Source organism: Vulpes vulpes, chromosome 10 (genome assembly GCF_048418805.1).
Source record: "Vulpes vulpes isolate BD-2025 chromosome 10, VulVul3, whole genome shotgun sequence".
Taxonomy (NCBI): Eukaryota; Metazoa; Chordata; class Mammalia; order Carnivora; family Canidae; genus Vulpes; species Vulpes vulpes.
Window position 1 is genome coordinate 42,588,641 of NC_132789.1, and position 22,677 is coordinate 42,611,317.

General features: G+C 44.4%; 1 protein-coding gene across 2 annotated transcripts in view; it reads left to right on the forward strand.

The window, feature by feature from the left end:
* The first annotated feature begins 398 nt into the window (after positions 1 to 398).
* MTF1 (metal regulatory transcription factor 1) overlaps positions 399 to 22,677 on the forward strand; it is a 37,950-nt gene continuing 15,671 nt past the window's right edge. The window contains exons 1-6 of one of the 2 annotated variants that reach the window (XM_025991719.2): positions 399 to 495; positions 2,448 to 2,906; positions 16,813 to 17,051; positions 18,087 to 18,218; positions 20,422 to 20,495; positions 21,158 to 21,294. In XM_025991719.2, the coding sequence (XP_025847504.1) occupies positions 2,499 to 2,906; positions 16,813 to 17,051; positions 18,087 to 18,218; positions 20,422 to 20,495; positions 21,158 to 21,294 (990 nt within the window). In that variant the 5' untranslated portion in view covers positions 399 to 495; positions 2,448 to 2,498. The remainder of the gene's footprint in view (positions 496 to 2,447; positions 2,907 to 16,812; positions 17,052 to 18,086; positions 18,219 to 20,421; positions 20,496 to 21,157; positions 21,295 to 22,677) is intronic. The other variant, XM_025991718.2, reaches the window with a different exon arrangement.

The window sequence follows — 22,677 nt, forward strand, 5'->3', positions numbered from 1 at the left end:
CGCCTCCGCCCCGCCCCGCCCGCCGCGGCAGCAGAGCGGGGAAGGTCACAGCCCCGCAGGCTCTCCCTGCAGCGCGGAGCCCGCGCACGGCTAGCGGGCTGCTGCGGCTGCGGCTGCGGCTGCGGCCGCCCCCCCGCCAGTCGTTGACGGGGGTGATGGGTGATGGGGGAGGGGGGCTCGGCCCCGCGGCTCTCGCCGGGCGCCCCAAACCGACACCCCGAGCCCCGCGGGCTGCACCCCCGGCAGCCGCTCCTCCGCGCGGGACGGCCCCACGGCCCGGCCCCGCCCCGCCCCTCCTGCTCGCCGATTGGAGGCTCGAGCTCCGCCCCCTCGCCGCCTGGACCAACCAGGAGCGCCAGGGAAAGGCGGGGCCTGTATCTCCTCCTTCCTCCGGAAAGCGGAAGCGGAAGTGACGTTCGAGGAAGGTGGGGGCAATCATGGTGCCGCTGGGGAGGGGAGAAGCTGCCGCTGCCGCCGTTGCCGGGAGCCGCGGAGGTAAAAGGCGAAACTAGACGCGGCTTGGGCTGGGGGCTTTTCGCGGGGGGCGGGGCGCGGGACTTAGGCTCCCTCCTGAAGCATTTCCCAGGAGAGACCCCAGTCTGGTCACCATAGGGACCCCACCCCTCCTCCGTTTCCATGGGGATGGGTATCCAGCCCCCCTTCCCTGTTTCCATGGAGACCCGGACCCTGCCCCTCTTCACCCGGCTTGGAGCCCCCTCAGCCTGTCCGCAGAGGTTTCCGTGTCCCCCCGGGCTGGGCGCTCTCCCAGCCGGGTTCCTTCTCCCAGCCTTCTCTCAAGGGTGCTCCGTTTGTGCTCCTCCCGTGCCACCCTCAAGCCTCCTGGTCTTGTTTGTTTCGGACAGTTGGTCTCCGCTTAGCCGCCGGTGGTGCCGGGGAAGCCCTGCGGGGCCCCCGGCGCTCTTATCGCTCCTCAGATGCAGCGAAATGTGCATCTGCCGGGTTGCGTAAGCCAGAGCCAGGGGTCGGGCCGGTTCCTCCCGGATCTGATCCCTCGGCCTGTCTCTCACCGCGGCTGCCTCTCTGGGTGGCCGCTCCACTACGTCCTAACCCAGGGGCAGAAGAGAAAGAAAAGTGCAAAAGCCAGACCGAACGCTAAAAAGTGATGTGTTATTATTATTTTTTTAAGTGCTTTTCTGCCGGCCAGACCCGGATTTTTTGGAACCTGTGTGTTTTGCAGCTAGGGGAAGAAGAACTAATCCAGAACAGGAAAGCTTCAAATTTGGTGCTTTTTATTTTTATTTTATTTTTATTTTTTTCTTCTTCCCCAAGAGAAAGTATCTTTGGCAGAGAGTGTATCTTCCCAAGAGGATGTATTTGCCAGTCTTTTCATTCATTTAGCTGACATCTCCTGAACTCTTGGTGTCATTGTACTGTGCTAGGGGGGCAGGAGAAACAAACCCAAGAGTCACCGTTCCCTCGCCGCAGAGAGCCCACCATACAAGCACAGGTTCTTTTTTTCTTTCTTTCTTTCTTTTTTTTTTTTTTTTAAGATTTTATTTATTTATTCATCAGAGAGAGAGAGACGCAGAGACACAGACAGAGGGAGAAGCAGGCTCCATGCAGGGACCCCGATGGGGGACTCGATCCTGGGACTCCAGGATCACGCCCTGGGCCAAAGGCAGACACTCAATCTCTGAGCCGCCAGGGCTGCCCCAAGCACAGGTACTTAGGGGGCACCACGTTGCTTTATAAGAGAAATAGATGAAATGTTCTTCATTGGATACCTCTGAGTGGGGATCAGCGCCCTCCCTCCCCCCTTCAAACTGAAACATTTGTTTTAGGAAGGAGGGAATGAATTCACTCTTGTTTTCCCAATTATAATGAGACACTGTGCTTTAATGTACATTATCTCTTTTACTCTGTAACAACTTTTGAGAGAAGGAACTACCAGTCTCACCTTACCCATAAAAAAACAAGAACAAAAACAAAAACGGAGCACAGGAAAGTTACCCAACTATTCAGTGGCAAAGCCGGGATCTGTGGGTAGGTGACCCTGCCTCCAAAATTCTGCTTGCACAATAGATTACTCTGTCCCATGGTCTGATTTGGGGGATATTTGAGTGGGGTTTTCTTACTTTTATGACTTAAAACAACTTTGATGTTTAAGCTTTAAGACTTTAAAATGACCTTGAAGGAGTTTGCCCTTTTATCCCCTTTAGGTGTTGTTTGGTAATAAGGCATATTTGGAAGGTCTTAAGAACTGCTACTTATTTCTTCGGTGCCAGTTTTGTTTTTTGTTTTTAAAAGGTATTGCTTTTATTTTAAAATGACTTGATGGTTTCAAAATTAAACTTAAAAAAAAGAAATTATTCCCAGGGAAGAGGATTTTCATTAATTTTGTCCTTCAGGCAAGGGGGAAAATGAGCCCTGTGGTCACCGAGGACGTCCCTGAGTTTGGCTCTAACTCTAGCTTTGTCCTGTTGCAGACAGGTCATTACCTTTCCATTTCTCACAATTGGGCTGAGCACGATCGAACCATGGGGGAACACAGTCCAGACAACAACATCATCTACTTTGAGGCAGAGGAAGATGAGCTGAGCCCTGATGACAAGATGCTCAGGTTTGTGGATAAAAACGGACTGGTGCCTTCCTCATCTGGAACTGTTTATGATAGGACCACTGTTCTCATTGAGCAGGACCCCGGCACTTTGGAGGATGAAGATGATGATGGACAGTGTGGAGAACACTTGCCTTTTCTAGTAGGGGGTGAAGAGGCCTTTCACCTAATAGATCATGAAGCAATGTCCCAGGGTTATGTGCAACACATTATCTCACCAGATCAGATTCACTTAACAATAAACCCTGGTTCCACACCGATGCCAAGAAATATTGAAGGTGCAACTCTCACTCTGCAGTCGGAATGTCCAGAAACAAAACGTAAAGAAGTAAGTAAAGCAATGGGTGGGGGCCCAGTTCGCTTTGGAGAAAAATCCTTGCACAACTCGTGTTGGCACTTGTAGCTGGGGGATGAAGGATCCCTGGAATGGGGACCTGCAGTGGCTTTGTGTGTCAACAACATGTATGCTTCACGTTTTGTTGTGACTGCTTCCTGGAGCTTTTAGTTTGTATGGCCACATTGAAATTTGGGAAAGATAAATGATAAGGTTTCAAATTTTCCTCCCCAAATCAGAAATAAAATAGAAATGTCACTGAGGTAAGTCCATGTTTCAGATGCTGAAAGAACTAGATTTGGCTTATCTCTGGGGTGTGTATAAATGATTTGTTTTGGAGATGAGTATCTGCTAGAATATGCTTTATTTTTGTGGTGAATATTTGATGGATAATAAGGCTTCGCTTTTGTAAGAAACTCAGGCAAGAGACAGTAAATGAGAGTAGGTTATCTAAAATAAGTTTTCATGCTCATATTAGCTACTGTGAGGAAGGTAATGTATGTCACGATGGTTGGAACACTGTAAAGCATTGTACAAATTGTACTTGTGATGATCGTTAGCAGAATGAAAGATATGGTTTAAAGGTAGTGATAGACATTATCTAGGAACCAATTATAGGTCAATTAGAAAAGACAGATCACTGGTAGTTGCTGTGTCAGGAATTAAACGTAAAAACGTTACCAAACAGACATAGGGTAAATCATTTAGCAAGATATTTTTCTCTTATGCTGTAATTAAGGGCTTGGAATTGGAGACTTTTATTATTCATACCATATGGCTTTTCCACTGCTAGCCATAGACTCTCAGAGCTGGAAGCAACCTGAGAGAAACCATCTCGTCCTACCTCTCACCTCAGGCAGGAATTTCTCTACAGCATCTCTGACATCAGGTCATGTGGTCTCTGCTTGAACGCTTGCAAAATGATGAGAGCACAGGGTTTCACTGCTCAGCCTCGTGCATTTGTTGGCCCGCTCTGATTGTTAGAAAGCTTTTACTTGTATAGAGCCAGAAACCTGCTTTCCTGTAGCTGCTGCCCATCGGCTCTAGTTCTGCCTCCCTGAGCAAGTTAAACCTTCTTCTCACAGGAGGATAGACCAACAGATATTTAAAGATCACAGCTTTCTTTATCTTCTCTTGTATAGGCTAAACACCTTGATTTACATAAGTGTTTCTCTGTGACATTCTTCACCGGTTTCCTTTTTTTTTTCTTCACCAGTTTCTCATCTGTCTGGCCACCTTGGATTATATGAATTCCAGTTATCCAAAGTCTTCTTAAAATTCACAGTTGAGCACAGTCTCCCAAGTGTGAGGCAGCCAGCACTGAACACTGTGCAAATCTTATCTCTTAATCTAGACACTATACTACAATTGCTGTATAGTTTGTATTTTGTTAGCAATGACATCATACTTACTCTGATCTTGTACTTGGAAACCTCTAGAATAGTGATTCTTAACTGGGGGCAGTTTTGTTCCCCATAAGACGGTAATGTATAGAGCCATTTTTGGTTGTCACTGGGGAAATGCTACTGGAATCCAGGGGGTAGAGGCCAGTGATCCTATTAAACATTCAGCAAGGCACAGGACAGCCACCTGCAACAAAGAATTATCTGGCCCAAAATGTTGACTGGCCGTTTTCCAGTAAAACTTTATTTACAAAACAGGCAATGGGCTAGATTTGACCCACTGGCCGGAGTGTGCCTAGCCCTAGACTAGAACAGAGGGAGCTTAAGGAGTAGTTGAAAATAAGGATGGAAAGGCAGTGGAGATCCAGATATGGAAGGCAGTGATAATGTGCTAAGGGGTTTGGACTATTTTCTGGAAATAGTGGGAAACCGTTGAAAGTGTCTAAGCCAAGGAGTGATGTGGTTCGAGTAGCATTTTAGAAATACTGCTCTGGTAACAGTGGTAGCTTGATTGCCCAGTTAGGAGGTAGTTGTAGTTTAGATTTGGGGTTTCATTTGAGTCCGAAGAAGGATAATGGCCTTGTAAATAGAATCCAGAGCTTTTGTGAAGGTATAAGAGAACTTTGTATATTACTGGCATCTGAAGAATGAGCCATGGATTTAGTATGATTCAAAGAATTCATCCATTTTTCCGAGTATGTCGGGTTTCTTCTCTCTCTTAGCTCAGGAGCCACACAGATGATTGATAGAGCTTCAAGACCAGGAAGCATTTTGAGTAGTTAGAGTACACTGTGATGGGTACTTTAACAGAGGCCTGTTCAGGGTGCCTGTCAGGCTGAGGAGAAAGTGGCAGCCTGCTGTCCACCCCACCATTTAGGAACGGTGAGTCCATAGGAGGAATCAGGATGAGGAGAAAGTTTGGTGGGGCAACTGGTGAGCTTGTTTGGAAAATAGTGAATGTGTAGCCCTGGAGGGAAAGTAAAGTGAACAGGTTGAGAAACCCATTTGGAAATGTGGATCTGAATTCAGTCAAGGAAATGGTTCAGGATTCCTGAAAGGTTCAAACCATGGGCAGCTTACTCAAGGGGTCAGAGTTGGTCTGAGAATATAAACGCTAAAAAGAGAAAGAAGAACCAAAGATCACATAGTCAAAGAGATGGGTGGAATGTGGTGTTGTGGAAGGCAAGGGAAGTGTGTCAAAAGCATGACTGTTCCTCTGTGACCCTGTAGACGGATTGAGGACCCCGAAGGAAGCCATTGGTTTTACTATCTGTGCCTTTGATCACACTGTGAGAAGACTTTCTGTAGAGCACTGAGGGCCAAAGCCAGATTTCCAGTGGTGGAGAAGTGAGTGGGTGGTGAGGAAACCAGAGGCAGGAAGTGTCAAGTTGTGTGTGTGTTTCTACTATGGTGTTTGGAGGAAGAAGAGTAATGATGTAGTAGCAGCTCAAGAGGGTTGAATCATTTCTTTAGCACAGAAAATGTGAATATGGCTTAGAGCCTAAACTTAAGGCCATCTTCAGTTAATGATTACTATGTGAAAGTGTTTTGAAAGCAAATGTTGGGGAAACATTAAGTTGAATGGAGATAGAGGCTTATTACAGAATTTCTCAGAGCTTTTGATGTGCTGATACCTTCGAAGTAAGGAGATGCAGACTTCTCCAAATATTTTGAACTTGGGAAACCATTTTCAGGTCTCATTTCCAGGGTTGGTATTTTGTGGAACACATTTTGGGAAATGCTGATCTAGGCAGGAAAGGAGGAGATGGTAGGGAGGGAATGATTATGCAATCACCTATATGAGCTGTCACTTTGCCACTCTGTGCTCCGGATCTTCCTTGACTCATGATGCGGTTATGTCCTGATAAACCCATTAGAAGTTGAAAACATGGGAAGTACGTCAAAGATCCCTAACCTCCCGATCTCGTAGCTTAGCCAAGCCTGCCTTAAACGTACTCAGAACTCTTACATTAGCCAGTAGTTGGGCAAAATCATCTGACACAAAGCCAGTTTTATAATAAAATGTTGACCAGCTTATGTAATTGATTGGATATTGTGCTGAAAGTGACAAACAGAATGGCTGTATTGGTACAGAATGGCTGGAAGTGTATCACTTGTTTACCTTCGTGGTGACACGGGGATGCCTGGGAGCTGTGGCTTGCTGCTACTGCCCAGCATCATGAGAAAGTACCCTACGTCATGTTGCCAGTCCAGAGAGAGATCCAAATTCAAAATTTGAAGTCTAGTCTCTCCTGGATGTGTATTACTTCTTTTCTTCATCACCATACAGTTGAACCGTCGTAAGTTGGGGACTGTACTTGCAAGCCTGGTTTACTATTCATGTCTTCAGATCTTTGAACATGTTGCTTAGTGACCAAGCATTCAGGAGACTTGCCTTCCTGAGGCACCATCTTACCTTAGCTTTTGCTTTGACAGTGATTGGGGTGGAGGGAAGCACTTTAATTGGCCTGAAGAGGCCAATGTTTATGACTGTTTGATAATACCTTTCATGATTCCTGTGTCCCCCTTTTTTCCCCTTTAAAAAAAAAAAAAAAGACTTAGTCTTTTTCCTCCATCTCCATGTCCAGGTGTTACTCTTGAGAAATTAAATCATTTGATAACTAGTTAGTCTTCTTGGCTTCCCAAGCAGCTTATTTTCTGAGTCAGATTTTAGCCTGATTTTCCTGTTTACCCTAGATCGTTCTATTGTTTCCTATAGCGTGTAGTTGGCTTACTTATTACTTCACTTTTTTCCTTTGTTGCTTGTCTTGCGTAAAAATTAACCAACCAGAACCTTGCTACAGATACTGTCTTCTCCTCCCACAGAGCGACTGGTGATTCTGACTCTAATTTCATGTATCTGATTCTCACACTTGCTGTCTTACCACCATCCAGCTGCTGGTAGCTTTGAGAAATCGCCAGTCAAAATATGTGCCATTCTTTGCAAGATCAGCAGTCTAAAGAGGGTTGCTCCTTTAATGTCCTACTCTGGGTTTCTGAGCAGCTGTGTTTCCTTTAGTCAGTTCACGTAGTCCATGGTTTCCCAAGCTTTCCTGCATCCATACCTTCCTGAGAACCTGCTGGGTCTGTCTAGTTACCTGTCTATCCACCTCTGTACGAACCACACTGGTGAACGTAATGTACCCCTTGTGACTAACTGACCCTGCCACTTCTCCGCTCAGTAGTTGGCCAAGGAGTATGAAGAAAGCCAGGAACCCCATGCCAGATGTGTTCTTCATGATGTGCCATAGTATTCTGGTGCGTTGATTGGAAAAGAATCTTTTTTTTTTTTTTCACCCAAGAAGCACAGTTATAGAAATGCTTTGTGAATTAGGCAGCTTGCTATATTAGTCAGTGACACTCCAAGAGGAGTTTTGTGGGGGTTTTTCCCCCTTGTGTAACAAATTTGAAGTATAAGAATAAAGGGAAAAATTTGACTCTAGTGTTTTGCAGTACATCCTTTACTTTGGGAGACCTCGTTCCAATTTCGTTCCTCGTTATCAGCCCCTCAGGCAGTGGAATGATCCACTCTCGACAAACCTGGATATTGCTGAGTCTCCCAGACGGGAACTACTTGCTTTTAGCCTTTGCATACTGTGATTACATTTCTTCCCAGGCTCCCTTCTGAACTCCCACGGAATTGCCATTCAGAACTAGGACTGTTGCTGTTTGAAATTCTAGTGTTGAGGATCCATTCACTCTTTTTCCACAAGCTTTTACTTACCGAGTATCTACTTTTGTAGCTCTCAGAAAGGACAAAGAAATAGTCTCTTCCCTGATGGGCTGGGACTCCAGCAGGGAGACTGCAAGAGGCTGTATGTGCAGGGTCTGTAGGAACCCAGGGCAGGAAGCATTTTCCATTTACCACTGGGAGAAGCCATTTATGCACTTCTCTGCCTGCCTGCATGTGTGTTAGTACCTCTCCGTAGCCGTCAGCACTTCCATCATGAAGGCTCCCTGGCCTGGAAAAAGGACGGAGTGGTTTTGTGAACATACTGGTTTTACAGCATGGTACTGCAGGAATAACAGGTCTCAAATTTACATTCTGTATAAGCTGTACCTGTTGGATATTGTTAACATTTTGGTAGTGTGGGATATTGGAGAAAAAGCCAAAATTTTAATGTTTTTCTCTTATTTAAATCAAGCCTATTCTTGAAATTGTTTCTTCTGTGATGTGCAAAGGGATAATTTAGACCTAGGTTCCATCTTTGTTCTGTGTGGCCTTGGGCAAGCTGCTCTGTTTCCTCTTTTGTGAAATTGAAATAAAAATATCCCATTGCATTTTGTGAAGATTAAATGAAATTTATTCAGACATAAATATACAACAGTATGTGCATAAAACATTTAGCACAGTGTCTGGTTCATCATGGTGGTTCAGTGAATGCTCATTTCCTTTCTGTACCTCCTCGGCCCACATGGTTCTTGAAGGAGGTTTGGGGTAATTTGTTTAAGAAGAGGTTAAAATGGCCTTTGTTAGGAACTCTTTGGGAAGCATTTTCTCCTTAGAACATGGTTCTAGGGGTCCCTGGGTGGCGCAGCGGTTTGGCGCCTGCCTTTGGCCCAGGGCGCGATCCTGGAGACTCGGGATCGAATCCCACGTCGGGCTCCCGGTGCATGGAGCCTGCTTCTCCCTCTGCCTGTGTCTCTGCCTCTCTCCTTCTCTCTGTGTGACTATCATAAATAAATTTAAAAAAAATTAAAAAAAAAAAAAAGAACATGGTTCTAAATTGTGGTTGGATTCCAGGACAGCCTGCAGAAGCCCCAGTAACCCCTAGGTAGCTGAGCTGTTGTATTCATATCACTATGGAATGTGAACCACCCTTTGTAATCAGGACAACATGTTTGTAGTCCTTCTGTGGGGTTCTGTGAACACCAGCCCTTGCCACGGGTTATCTGCTCCCTTTGACTTCCGTAGCACCTGGCCACTGAAAGTTACTTCCATGGGTGGGCAGCTGGAACAGCCAGCAAAGCTGAGGATGCGTTTAAAAAAAAAACCACCTCTCTTACTGAGAGATAATCAACATGTAGCATTATATTAGTTTCAGACTTACAACATAATGATTCAGTATTTGTGTACATTGTGAAATCATCACCACAGTAAGTCTAGTTAACATCATCAAGACACATAGTTGCAGTTTTTTTTTCTTATGATGAGATGTTTTAAGACCTACTCTCTTAGCAGTTGCCAGAAATGTAGTATGACACAGTTAACTGTAGTCACCATGCTGAGGCTGCATCCCCATGACTTATTTTAAGAGCTTGAGGGCCCTTAGAGCTAAAGAATGAGGACTCCAGATATGCTGAGTGGTGAGAGGGCAAGGCCGGTAGCATCTGCTGAGCGCCTGCTGCGTACTGGTCACTGTGTCAAGGGCTTCAATGTAGCTGTGTGTTTAATCTTTGTAACAATCCATGAAATAGGTACTCTTAGCCCTCATTTTACAGATGAAGAAAACAGGCTTAGAAACATACATACAATCAGTATGTGGTAGAAATGAGGTTTGAACCGAGGATGTTCTGGATGCCAAAGCCTATGCTGTTCTAACGTAACACGCCACCTTTGTAAAGACAGGGGGGAGACTCACCCGGCACGCCTGTGAGCTGTGGAGAGGGGCAGCAGGACGGCGTCAGTTCTGCGAGGGTAAAAGGCTGAGGTGTGGGTAGCACTGTGTGACTCCAGCTCCGGTGGTGGGCAGTGGGAGGCCCGATGAAGGAATGAAGTCATGCAGAGCTCTTAAACGTCCACTTTGAGTCCTGTGGTTGCACATTGTAGAGTAGAAGTGAGATCCGTGCAAGCCCGGGAACAGAGCTGGGATCGGGGAGGAGGTCCCCAGTGTTGGGCAGGAATGGGCAACTCACACAGCTCTCTTGGCCTGGCCCGTGCGTGACTTGTGAGAATGTTCGTTCCTGTGCCGGATCCTCAGGACCAGAGACTCCCTTTCCTCACTGAGTATAGGGCCAGTGAGGAGGGTCAAATCTAGTTCTCTTGGTCTCTCATTGTCTTTTTCCTCCAGCAGAAACCCAGCCTTTTCTCTTCCCTGAAAATTTTTTTGAGCTTTTATCTCCTGCAGCCCAGTGTTTAGTTTTCTCATTTTTGCTTGTCTCGTTTACCTTTCCTTCTCTGACTCTGTTGGCTTAACCAGGCAGTCATCTTTGTTAACGATTTCTCTACTCTAGAATTACCCAGAACACCTTGCAAACCAATAGCAGTTCTCTGAAAGCTCATGCTTCTTGACCATTATTACACTCCATCCTCAGTGAGCCTACCCTGCACCCCCTCCGTGCTCCTTACCCTGGGAATCGACAAGTGTTAGAGGCCACCTATCTGCTGCACAGGAAAGTTAAAGGAATGCGATTCTTCAGCTCTTTTAGAGAAATGCATACTTTATTATCCAGTGGAATCGGCAGTGAATTATGTTCATATTATACATAACGTTAGTTAGTTAATTTTGAGAGGCGAATTATGTGTCACCTCTTTCACAGGTTCTTTAGATTCAGCTTGAGCATAACCTCCTTTGAGAAGTCTTTCTCAATGGTCCCCACATCTAAATTAGATGCTTTTTCCCTGTACTTCTATTCTCACCTCCATTATCAGCACAACTTCTCATTTTGGGTCTTTTCTGTCTCTTTGTTTGATTCTCCTCTTCACGTTGGGCTTCTAAAGAGCAGGGACTATTTTTTCCCTCTGCCTAGCACCTTGGACAATATAATCCCTGCGACATAATTTTTTGAAAGCATGATAAACCTTACTTGTATTTAAATGTACCACGTGTTGCAATACCTCTTCTCTGTAACCATGAAAACTTATGTGTTTTTTGCAACTTCCTGTTCGGATCCAGTTTGAGGAGGTTTAGTTTTCCCTTTTGTGAGATTTGGTGCTATTTAAAAACGATTCTGAAAGATTCAGAATGATGACTTCCATTTACTGCTTCCCTCTTGATGGGGTGAGAGATTACTTGTCTATTCAGTACATTACTGGGGGGCAGGCATTGACTCCGACAGTCAACCTGTCTCCTCCACCTTTTTAAAACATTAAAAAAAAAAATCTATTTATTTATTTGAGAGAGAGACCTCACAAGTGGAGAGGATGGGCAGAGGGAGAGGGAGAAGCCGGCTCCCTGCTGAGCAGGGAGCCTGAATCTGCTGGACCCTAGGACCCTGGAATTATGACCTAAGCTGAAGGCAGACACTCAACCAACTGAGCCATCTAGGCACCGCCACTGTCTCCCCCACCTTTATTTTGTTATTATTTTTCTCCCCCCATTTTAAACACAAATACCTTCCCCAGTTTGTATCCTCTCCTAACTTTCTCTCCTCTCTCCCTCTTCTCAGCCAAGTTCCTTGAAAGAGTGGTCTTCAGTTCCTTGCTTTTCTCCAACTTCTCAGCCTGTTATATTCTGGCTTCTGTTCTTACCCTTCCAGTGAAGCTAATCTTGCTGGGAGGCTTATGATCTGATGAATCAGCCAAACCCAAGAAATGCTTCAGTAGTTATCTCTGCTACATTTGACCTAATTGACCATCCTTCCTTTGTCGCTTGTCACCCTTGTCACTGTGTTCCTCAGCATTAAGTCCTGCTGGCTTGGTTTTGTTTGTACAATCATTCCTTCAGCAAATATGAATGTGCTGCCACTCTTCCACGAGGCTAGCCTCTGAGCTGTGACCAAGACAGACATGGGCCCTGTTCTTATGGAGCCTACAGTCTACCAGGAGAGCAGCCATTCATTCATTTAGCTCAACAAGTATTCATTTAGTGCTTTGTGTTTTCTGGCTACCACTGTGCCTACCAACTAAAGAGGTAATGATATAAAACAGTTCCTCAAGGAAGGAGCTTTTAAATGGAAGCTTGAGTTGGCTAAATGAAAAACCTGGATGGGGCGGGGGTGGGGGGGTGGGAGGTGGGGTGGGGTAGAGGTTGGTCGGGCAAGGAGACAGGAAGGGGTAGTTAATGATTGATTGCACTGTTCCTTATAAAGGTATCAACTGCTGTCTCATCTTAAGAATGAGAGTCTGCTCTTATCAGCTGCCATTGTTGAAGCGCTCTGATTGAGACATGCTGCTGCTCTATTGCAGCAGCCACAGTCCCGCTTTTCCTTCCTGGTCAGTGTCTGTGTTGAAATCTCTGCCTGCCCTAACCAAAGAGGTTTTTAGTCTTGATAGGAAACCAGGATATATGCACGAGAGGATAATTAACAACATAGGCTAAGTGCCAAATGAGTGGTAGAGTTAAATATTGGAATTCAGAGAAGGGCACTGTCACTTAGATGTGTGTTGATTGTGGAGTGCCTTGGGGAGGTAGTGAGGCTTGAGTGGAAGGAAGAGAGAGAGACTCAGAAAAGCAGAGAAGAAATCAGGCATTTCCAGCAGAAAGAATGGAAAGAGCAGAGGCAGGCAAGTAGGGATTCAGTGTGGCAATTAGGGAAGGAGTCCTGTTGCCTGTAGGCTTAGCAGAGCCTGCTGTTGGGCTGGTGATGGAGTAACAGCGTAGAAGGTGGAAGAGGACCTACGGGGGGATCTTGAGTATCAGGCGAAGGGATGTTAGCATCTGAGCATAGAGGTAGCATGTGGAGAACACTGTTTTATTTATTTGCTTGTTTGTTTTTAAAGATTTTATTTGTTTATTCGTGAGAAAGGCAGAGACATAGGCAGAGGCGAGACTCAGTCCCAGGACCCTGGGATCACGCCCTGAGCCAGAGGCAGACACTCAGCCACTGAGCCACCCAGGTTCCCCTAGAATACTGTTTTAGAACAAATCTGGCAATGATTGGCTTCAGACCTAGGCCCTGAGACATGAGAACGCCTGGAGTGATGGGTAGTAATTCAGTGCAGCAGATGTTTACAGAGCACCTCCTGTGTAGCAGTGGGAAGGCTGCGGAATGAACAGTGAGAGAGCACTTGTGCAAGATTGTGCTGGGGGTTGGACAGATGAGACAAGGAGTGGGAGGGGAGATGGGAGGAGTTAGGGCTCCTCCCTTCCCCACACCCACAGGTTTTAGGGTTTGGCAAATTGGGGCCCACAGGTCAAATCCATGCAAATACCTGTATTTGTAGAATGGTTTTTCCATTTTTAAATGATTTGTTTTAAATCAGAAGAATAGTATTTCGTGATAGATGAAAATGATATGACATTCAAATCCCCCTGTCCATAAATAGTTTTTCTGGAGCACAGCCTGGCTTATCCGTTTATATATTTGTTGATGGCTACTTTCAGGGTCAACTGGTTGTAACAGTCTACATGGCCCACAAAGCCTTAAATATGCACAATTTGGCCCGTTATAGAAACCTTGTAGACCCATTCTTACCTCAGTCCCTCTCTGCTCTCAGGCTGCCTGTCCCCCTTCCCACCTGAGGCTTTTCCCTCCACCAGCTTTTTAAATACCCTTTATTTTTTTTAAGATTTTATTTACTTATTTATAAGAGACACAGAGAAAGAGAGAGAGGCAGAGACACAGGCAGAGGGAGAAGCAGGCTTCATGCAGGGGGCCCGACGCGGGACTCGATCCCTGGTCCCCAGGATCAGGCCCTGGACTGCAGGCGGCGCTAAACCGCTGAGCCACCCAGGCTGCCCACCCTTTTCTTTATATTCCTCTTGAAAGGAATCTTTTTTCTGGGTCCTTTCTCTTTACAAATATGCTCAGCCCTACCCTACTCAAAAAAGCATCAACTCAGAAGCCCACTCTTGCTCCTGCTGTCCATCTCTCATTTTTGCCTCTACTTCACCTTTGGTTTATTCACCTTCATCCAGACTTCAGGCCCCAGCAGTTCATTAAAACCAGCTTTGCTAAGCCATTAATAGTTCCCAGCTGCTGGGAATCCAGGAGTCTCCTGAAACAAGTTCCTTGTTTTCTTGGACATTTCATATTCTGATCATTCATTTTCCTTGAGATCCTTTTTCTGTAGGCTTCTATGTCATCATTCTCTTTGGCTTCTCTTCCTGTTTCCCTAGCCCATCCCCACACTCTCTGGAATTCATCTCTCATAGTTCACTCTCACTTCCCTGTTCAGGTTCTTCTCCTGTCCCTGCTGGACTGTTGTTCCTCTTCTCTTAGTCTCTCTACCCCTTCTTCTGTTCTCTTACCTTTCCAGTCCATTCTCTAGTAGGCTACCTGAAGGATCTCTCCTCAACTGCTGATCTGATATGTTGCTCTCTTGGTTAAAACCCATTGGTGAGTCTCCGTTGTCTTATTCCTCTGCTCCATAGCTTGAGTAAGGAGGCTTCACCTTATTTTTCTAGATCCTTCTGCATCTAGTCTCTTACATGCTGCAGGTATGTTTGTGGTTCACTGGTTTATCTGAGGAACACATTTTCAGTTTATCCCTAAAACAACAGGCAAGTGAAAAAATGAGAGAGAGAGAGAACACCTCAGCTTCTGAGCCTTCACTAGGAGGGTTAGATTTCCCTTTTTTATATCCCCAGGCTCCTGGGGCATGTATGTGTTGTCAGGCTCAGCACAGTTTATAATAATTTGTGCACATCCACCTCCTTAAAATTGGCATTTTTTAAAAGCAGAGATTTTTTTTAAGGTTTTTAAAATTATTCATGAGAGCACAGAGAGAGAGGCAGAGACACAGGCAGAGGAAGAAGCAGGCTCCATGCAGGAAGCCGATGTGGGACTCGATCCCGGAATCCCGGGATCACGATCTGAGCCGAAGGCAGATGCTCAACCACTGAGCCACCCAGGTGCCCCCAAAGCAGAGATTTTTGTCTTGTTCACTTGTTTATCTGATGTGGTATCTAGCTTGTTGCCTGGGACCCGATAGTTCAGTAAATGTGGAATGAACACTAATAGTGTAGTTGGAGTTGTGGACTGAGGCTTTGGAGCAAGGTCGGGGTCAAAGGATGAAGATGTTCCATGAAAGCTGAAGAGTAGACAGTACTAGCGCCCTGGTGTGTACAGTATCAGATCATTTACAAGCGTATTTTCATGAATGTTTGATCTCATTTTGTTCCACTCTGCAGCACTGAGACAGGCAAGGCAGGCTTTATTAATACTCCTTTGAGAAGTAAAGAACTGAGGTTCAAGGAAGCAAAATGACTTATGGAAGGTCTTGAACATAAATGCCAGAAATTCATTCTCCTCCTGCTATGTCTAAGGCTGCTTCCCCTGCACTGGGGCAGGTAGGGGAGGGGTTGAGAGATGGGAGGTAAGTTCCAGGATACACCTACATATCAATTGAAGGGAAAGGAGTAGCTTGGAGAAGAAGATAAAGAGAGCCCTGTGGAATTGCTGTGTTGTGAAGGCCAAGTTTTTTTTTTTTTTTTTTTTTGGCGGTGGGGGCGGGGTACATCACTGATGAGAGAGTTTTGCAAGTGAAGGCAAATGGAGAAGGATGGAAGGGTTGGCCACCAGGAAGTGCAGGAGAATCATTTCCTGCAGTGAAACCCACTTGCCAAGTTGTTAAGGAGTATGTGGGCATCAAAGGAGATGGAGGCACACATGTATGCTACCCTCTTAAGAAGTTTGGCGGTGAAAGTGAAACCAAGAGGCTGGCATTTTGGGAACTGTTATACTAGTAAATACTCCAAGAAATTCATGATACAGTGTTTTTATTTCATAGACTTGAAACTATGCTAGGGATATACTGCATGATGACCGAGCGTATCAATGTCAGGATGCTTTAGACTCAGTTTAACATTGGCCAGTTCCAGTCAAGGTGGGGTGCCACAAGGCAGGGTGTTTAATCAAGCTTTAAAGCCAACGGATGCCGGGATCCCTGGGTGGCGCAGCAGTTTGGCGCCTGCCTTTGGCCCAGGGCGCGATCCTGGAGACCCGGGATCGAATCCCACATCGGGCTCCCGGTGCATGGAGCCTGCTTCTCCCTCTGCCTGTGTCTCTGCCTCTCTCTCTCTCTCTCTCTATCATAAATAAATAAATAAATAAATAAATAAATAAATAAATAAATAAATAAATAAATAAATAAATAAATAAATAAATATTAAAAAAAAAATAAAGCCAACGGATGCCTGGGTGGTGTAGTTGGTTAAGCGTCCGACTCTTGGTTTCAGTTCAGGTGGTTATCTCAGGGTCATGAGATTGAGCCTCTCATCGGGCTCTAGTCATCACAGAGTCTGCTTAAGACTCTGCACTCCCAACCCCGCATACACTGTCTGTCTGTCTCTCTCTTTCTTAAATAAATAAGTAAATCTTTAAAAACAGAAAGAAACCCAAAACAAGCCAAAATGTTATTTCAGTATAGGTAACTATGAGCGGCCCACCTTTAGAGGCTAGATGTATACCAGAGTCTGAAAAACCCCTTTTTATATTAATTTAGAATATTCATCTGCGTACAAGCTTATCTCATCCCCATGACTTATTATTTGTTGTTGTGGCATGATTTGATCCATGGGAAGATTTCCCCGCTTTGGTGTTCGAGGTGGTTTTTTGTGTTTATGATACAAACCTCTGTGTGTTGTGTACATTTCCTGGGAGCCAGGCTCTGCAGGGAGTTAGGCCCTCGGCAGCTCTTTTGTCCTATTGATGAGGTGTTCTTTGTCTGCCAGGTAAAGCGGTACCAGTGCACCTTTGAGGGCTGTCCCCGCACCTACAGCACAGCAGGCAACCTGCGCACCCACCAGAAGACTCACCGAGGAGAGTACACTTTTGTCTGTAATCAGGAGGGCTGCGGCAAGGCCTTCCTCACCTCCTACAGCCTCAGGATCCATGTGCGAGTGCACACGAAGGAGAAGCCATTTGAGTGCGACGTGCAGGGCTGTGAGAAGGCATTCAACACGCTGTACAGGTGTGTACAGGCCTCTTCTCCAGCTTCTGACCCTGGCCTTGTGATTGCAGAGCCCTCCCCTAGCCCTGTGCAGATTTGTACTGCCAGGGTTTTAAACGGCACAGCAAGGGGGCGCCTGGGAGGCTCAGTTGCTTGAGCCACTGACTCTTGGTCTCAGAGCCATGAGTTCAAGCCCCCTGCTGGGTTCCATGCTGGGCATGGAGCCTACCTAAAAAAATAATAAAAAATAATTAAATAAATGAAGAGCACAGCGGTGCTCAACTGTTTAACATTCGCTGGAGGAACTTATTACTTAAAAATTGACATAAAAGGGGTTAATTAAAAATTATAATATATTTGTGTTCAAATACCGGCCTGGGGATTTTATTTTATTTTATTTTATTATTTTATTTTATTTTATTTTATTTTATTTTATTTTATTTTATTTTATTTTTATTATTATTATTTTTTTGACGGCAACCACCGCTTTTATGGGCCTGGGGATTTTAATACTTGGCCTGTTGACTCCTCTTGGCTCAGGGCCTGTACTGAGGCTTCTGTCAACTTTTGGTCCTTTCTCGCTTTGAAGATAACTTTTTTCTACCACTTGTTAGCCAGTTCCCTTTTACACCATTTGTATCAGGAAACCATGTCTTCTTCAGCTTTGGGTCCAAAGTAACAAACACGGCAATAGCTAACACTTAAGAAGCTCTTACTGTGTGTGAAGCACTATTCTGGGTGTTCATCCTCACAGCAGCTGACAAGTAAGTGGAAGCACAGAGAGGTTTTGTAACTGGCTCAGGGCCCCCCCATCCAGTAGGAAATGGGTCCGGGATTTGAGTCCCAGGCAGTCTGGCTGCAGAGTCACACTCCTACTGCTAAGCTACACACTTTTCTGAATTTCTCTTCAAGTAAACAATTTTGGATGCTGCTGTATAATGGATATGGAATTCTTATGCCCTGGATCCTGAAGCACGTTAAGCTGACATGAGTGGGGAGGCTCTATAGTACATTATGCAAATGACAAAGGGACTTTCTCTGTGGAACATCTTGCAGGCTGAAAGCACATCAGAGGCTTCACACAGGGAAAACGTTTAACTGTGAATCTGAAGGCTGCAGCAAGTACTTCACCACACTCAGTGATCTGAGGAAGCACATTCGAACCCATACAGGAGAAAAGCCATTTCGGTAAGTCTCACAATTTTCCCTTCCCTTTGTCACTGACCAGGTGTGGCTGGGTCTCTTCATGTGCCCTGACATTTTTCAGAGCAGAAAGAAAACTGCCCCTGTCAGTTCTTTGGCAGCGTTGGCTCTCCCCAACATAGCTACAACCAACTACTCCACACAGGAGTAATGACGGATTCTAAGAGCATCCTTCTTTTGGACTGTGATGATGGCCTTTCTGCCGCAGGGTTTCCCCTTTTCAATGAGCATTTGTTGAAACTCAACGTGGGAGGCACTTATCAGTGCTAGAGAAATACTAAGACACGCTCTTCTCTCAGGAACATCGTCTAGTGAGAAAGAACCACAAGTAACCAGACAGTATATGAGACCGAGGTGCCCACACAGCTTTGAGCACAGCAAAAGGGAGAGCAATCTAAAAATCTAGGTGGGGAGTGGAGGAGATGAGAGGGGAAATGAGGGGATAAGAATGCAGGTATTTTGTTGCTTGTTGTTGTCTTGTAATACGTGTGTATACACACGCATATAGGAGCATCCATTTTTGTCTGTATATTTCAGTCTCTACATATGTGTGCACATATGTATATTGAATGTACCCACACATAAATGTGTAACTTTCAAGGAAGGACTTGTATGATCTACCTTCTTCTCTGCTTATAGCTTGTGGCATGGTTCTGGGCATTCAGTAGAGGTTCAAAAACAAGTTTGGGATGATTATATGACATTTTCTTTTCTTTTTTAATATGACATTTTCTTAATAAGATTATCAGTTTGTAAGGATTCCCCCTAAATATAATACAGATGTATTACTAAAAATTGCCCATAAACCTTGTCTCCAAATTGTGGCAGAAGAGACTGCTGTTACATACATGGCATCACATGGGCTACCTTTCCCCTCTCAAGTCTCTCATCTCCTTATCAGGATCCTTTGATGGTGCCCCTGTCTTCAGGGACAGTCCACTCTTAAATACCAATTAAATGGAATGGTGTTCTAAAATTAAAGTTTCATTCCTGAATTGTAATCCCTCTAACAGCAAGAGTATTTACTTATTTAATTAATTAGTACATGAGTGAGTAAGCTGTATGCCCAACATGAGGTTTGAATTCACAACCCCGGATTAAGAGTTGCATGCTCTACAGGTTGAGCCAGCCAGGCATCCCTAAAAGCGAGAGTATTTAGATTCTAGTTAGTTACTCTCCAGATTCTGTGAAGCTTGGGTTACTTTTTACCCCATAAGGCTGTCGAGGGGACTCTAATTTCTATTCAGTCACATGCATTTTTGTGATGATTAAAACTGCTAATTTTTCTTAAATATTAGATGGGACTTTAGACACAATGATTATGTATTATTAAGAAGTAAAATGCTCCAGAGAAGCTTTCTACTTAAAGAAATAAAATACTTTGGTTTACAAGAAAATGCATTCATTCATATAAATAGTTATTGGAAGCCTGCTATATGCAAGAACTACAAGCCTGCTATGTGCAAGAACTACGGCAGATATAAAGGACTACATGGACCCTGCCCTTCAGAGTTTATAATCTAGGAGAACAGATAACAAATGTATACACATAGAGATAAAATAATATTGGAAATTACAGGTGCCATAAAAGAAGAACATAGATAAATGGCTCAGGAGTTCTCAGGAGGGAAAGATTTCTTCCAGCTCTGGTTATCAAGAAAGTAAAAGAGAGAGAAGTGGGTCTTGACACTGAAGGTTATAAATAAGTCATTACAACCATTATATATTATATATCATATGGCCAATGTAGTTGGGAGTGATTTTGTTTTGGTGTTATATTTAGGCTTCCTGCCTTTGTGAGAGCTTCTCTACCCACTATTGACATTCCTAGTTTTCCACTGGCAGTAGATTTTCCGTATCAGCTCTGATTGTCAATAGAATTCTGTTAAGTAATTCATCAAAAAGCTTTTTTTTTTTTTTAAGCTCTTATTGTCAGAGCTCTCAACATGTGACTTACTTGTAGGAGAAGAAATATTTATCCTGGACCATCAGTTCCCTCTGTTCCCAGATTTGTCACTTTTTTCAATGACCTGTCTTCATTTTCCATCTCTAAAACCAATTTCCTCAATCAGATCTCAGTGTTCTGAACATTTGTTTTAGTTTGAGCTTGTATTTATAAGAGATGTTGAAGATAAAGGCCTATTTACCTAATGACTGCTGTTTCTCTTTGCTTAAACAACTTACTTAGGTGTGATCATGATGGCTGTGGGAAAGCATTTGCAGCAAGCCACCACCTTAAAACTCACGTCCGTACACATACTGGTGAGTTTAAGCTGATTTTTTTTTAACCTTCATCAAGCTATGTTTCTTTGGAGAACGGTAGAGCTTCATGGAGAGAGCAAGCCTAAATCAGTGTAGCCTTCACCTATAATATTTGTTTCTTTCAGAGGTAAAAGGATGTAAAAGTTGGACTCAGGAATCCAGCCTTAAGAAATGAAGCCAGTGGGGCACCTGGGTGGCTCAGTGGTTGAGAGTCTGCTTTTGGCTTAGGTTGTGATCCTGGAGTCCCGGGATCGAGTCCTACATCAGACTCTCCTCAGGGAGCCTGCTTCTCCCTCTGCCTATGTCTCTGCCTCTCTCTGTGTGTCTCTCATGAATAAATAAATAAAATCTTTAAAAAAAAAAAAAAGAAAGAAAGAAAGAAAGAAAAAAAAAAAAAAAGAAATGAAACCAGTACAGAGATTCTCAAAGAACCTGTGAGGGGAAAAAAAACTACTCTTGTCTTTAAACTTGCCAGGAGCAGGCCATTTTGCTCTACATTAAGGTTTAGGATGGAGATAGTTAACATGTAATTTTTCCAACTTTTAACAACTATTACCTGAACCCTCGTAGGAATATTTACTTCCCCTATTAGGGAAGAGTAGGTGTCTAAATCCAGTGAAATAATGTTATGGAAATACTAATACTACTTGTCATTCTTGCAGGTGAAAGACCCTTCTTCTGCCCCAGTAATGGCTGTGAGAAAACATTTAGCACTCAATACAGTCTCAAAAGTCACATGAAAGGTCATGACAACAAAGGACACTCATACAATGCACTTCCAAATCACAATGGATCAGAGGTGCGCAGTGTTTTGTCTCTTGTTTTGATCTAGGCAGCACAGAACAGCAACAGTTGTTTGTATATCAAAATAAAAGGGCAAAATGTCTTCTCTATGTGTCTGTCAGTGAGAGGGAAGAAATCAGGGTCAAGATCTGTATCTTTGTGATGGGGTGGTGCAAGCAGAAATTTCAGCCCGTGCCCTGTGCTTCAGCTTTTGATTCAGCTCTGCCTCCTTCCCATCAGGTATGCCTTGAAACCAAAGGTCTCACATGTTTCCAGAGGGTCAACCAGATGCTCTAAATGGGTCTCATTTTCTCATTTGTGTTTATGAAATGTACATCTGTGGTTGCATTTGGAACACAGATTAATGTTTTGCCTCTCATGTCTGTTTAATCTGTCATTGGAGAACCAGGTAGAGTCTGGAAGGTTTCTTGCCCTTTTGAATTGTCCATAGGCCAGAAGGTTTGAGAGGCACTGGTGGGAAGTGCTGAACCACAGAACATGCCTCTGCAGAGTTTTGGACAGTTTGTTCTTTGCCAAGTCCCTCCACCATATCTCCCTCTCCTCTGCAGCTCTGTTCTGGAGAGGTCCTGGGAGAAATTTACTGGTTTTACTTCTATTGTGGTGGTGGGCACTTATGTATGTTTCTTAAACCTAGGAAGTGAGTATTATTATCTTACTATTTCAAAGATAAAGAAACTGAAGCTCACTGTCCCCCTTTTGAATCATTAGGTAATACTGATTTCGATTTTGGGAGAGACAGCGTATTTAAATTCTGTGGTTTCCAATTTTTAAACAGCAGAAGATCCCTTCCAACAGATTTCTGCCCATGTATCTTATTAGTAATAATAACTAACACTTACTGAGTGTTTACCTTGTGCCAAATTTGATGTTAAGTGCTTTTATATGGACTGTCTCACTCAGAAGAGATATGTAAGGTCAGTGCTATTATTAGCCTCATATTACCAATAAAGAAACTTTTGAGATAGGGAGAAATTAAATTACCTGCCTGAGTATCCAGAGTTTGTAATTAGTCTAATTTAGGCAGGCAGTCTGATTCCAGAGCCTGGTTCTTGACCCCTATGTTGTGAGAGGCAAAATAACATGAGCTGTGAAGGCTGTGGCCTCTGGAGCTCCGCTGCCGATCAGATGGATGCCTTTAGGCAGATGGCTTTTTTTGCGCCTTGGTTTCTTCTTCTGGAAAGCCAGATAAAAATACTAAGATCTGAGAGTCTTTGCTTACTAAGCTGCATGTATTAAGTCATGATCAGTCTTCTTATTCATGTGACAAGCCAAGGACACTTTAATTGGTGACAGCCCCTTAAGCACTGGGATGCCCAGTGCATGGTGCTCAGGTCTTCTCACAGCTCACAGCTCAGTCCCCAGTGGTGGGAAGCTTCTC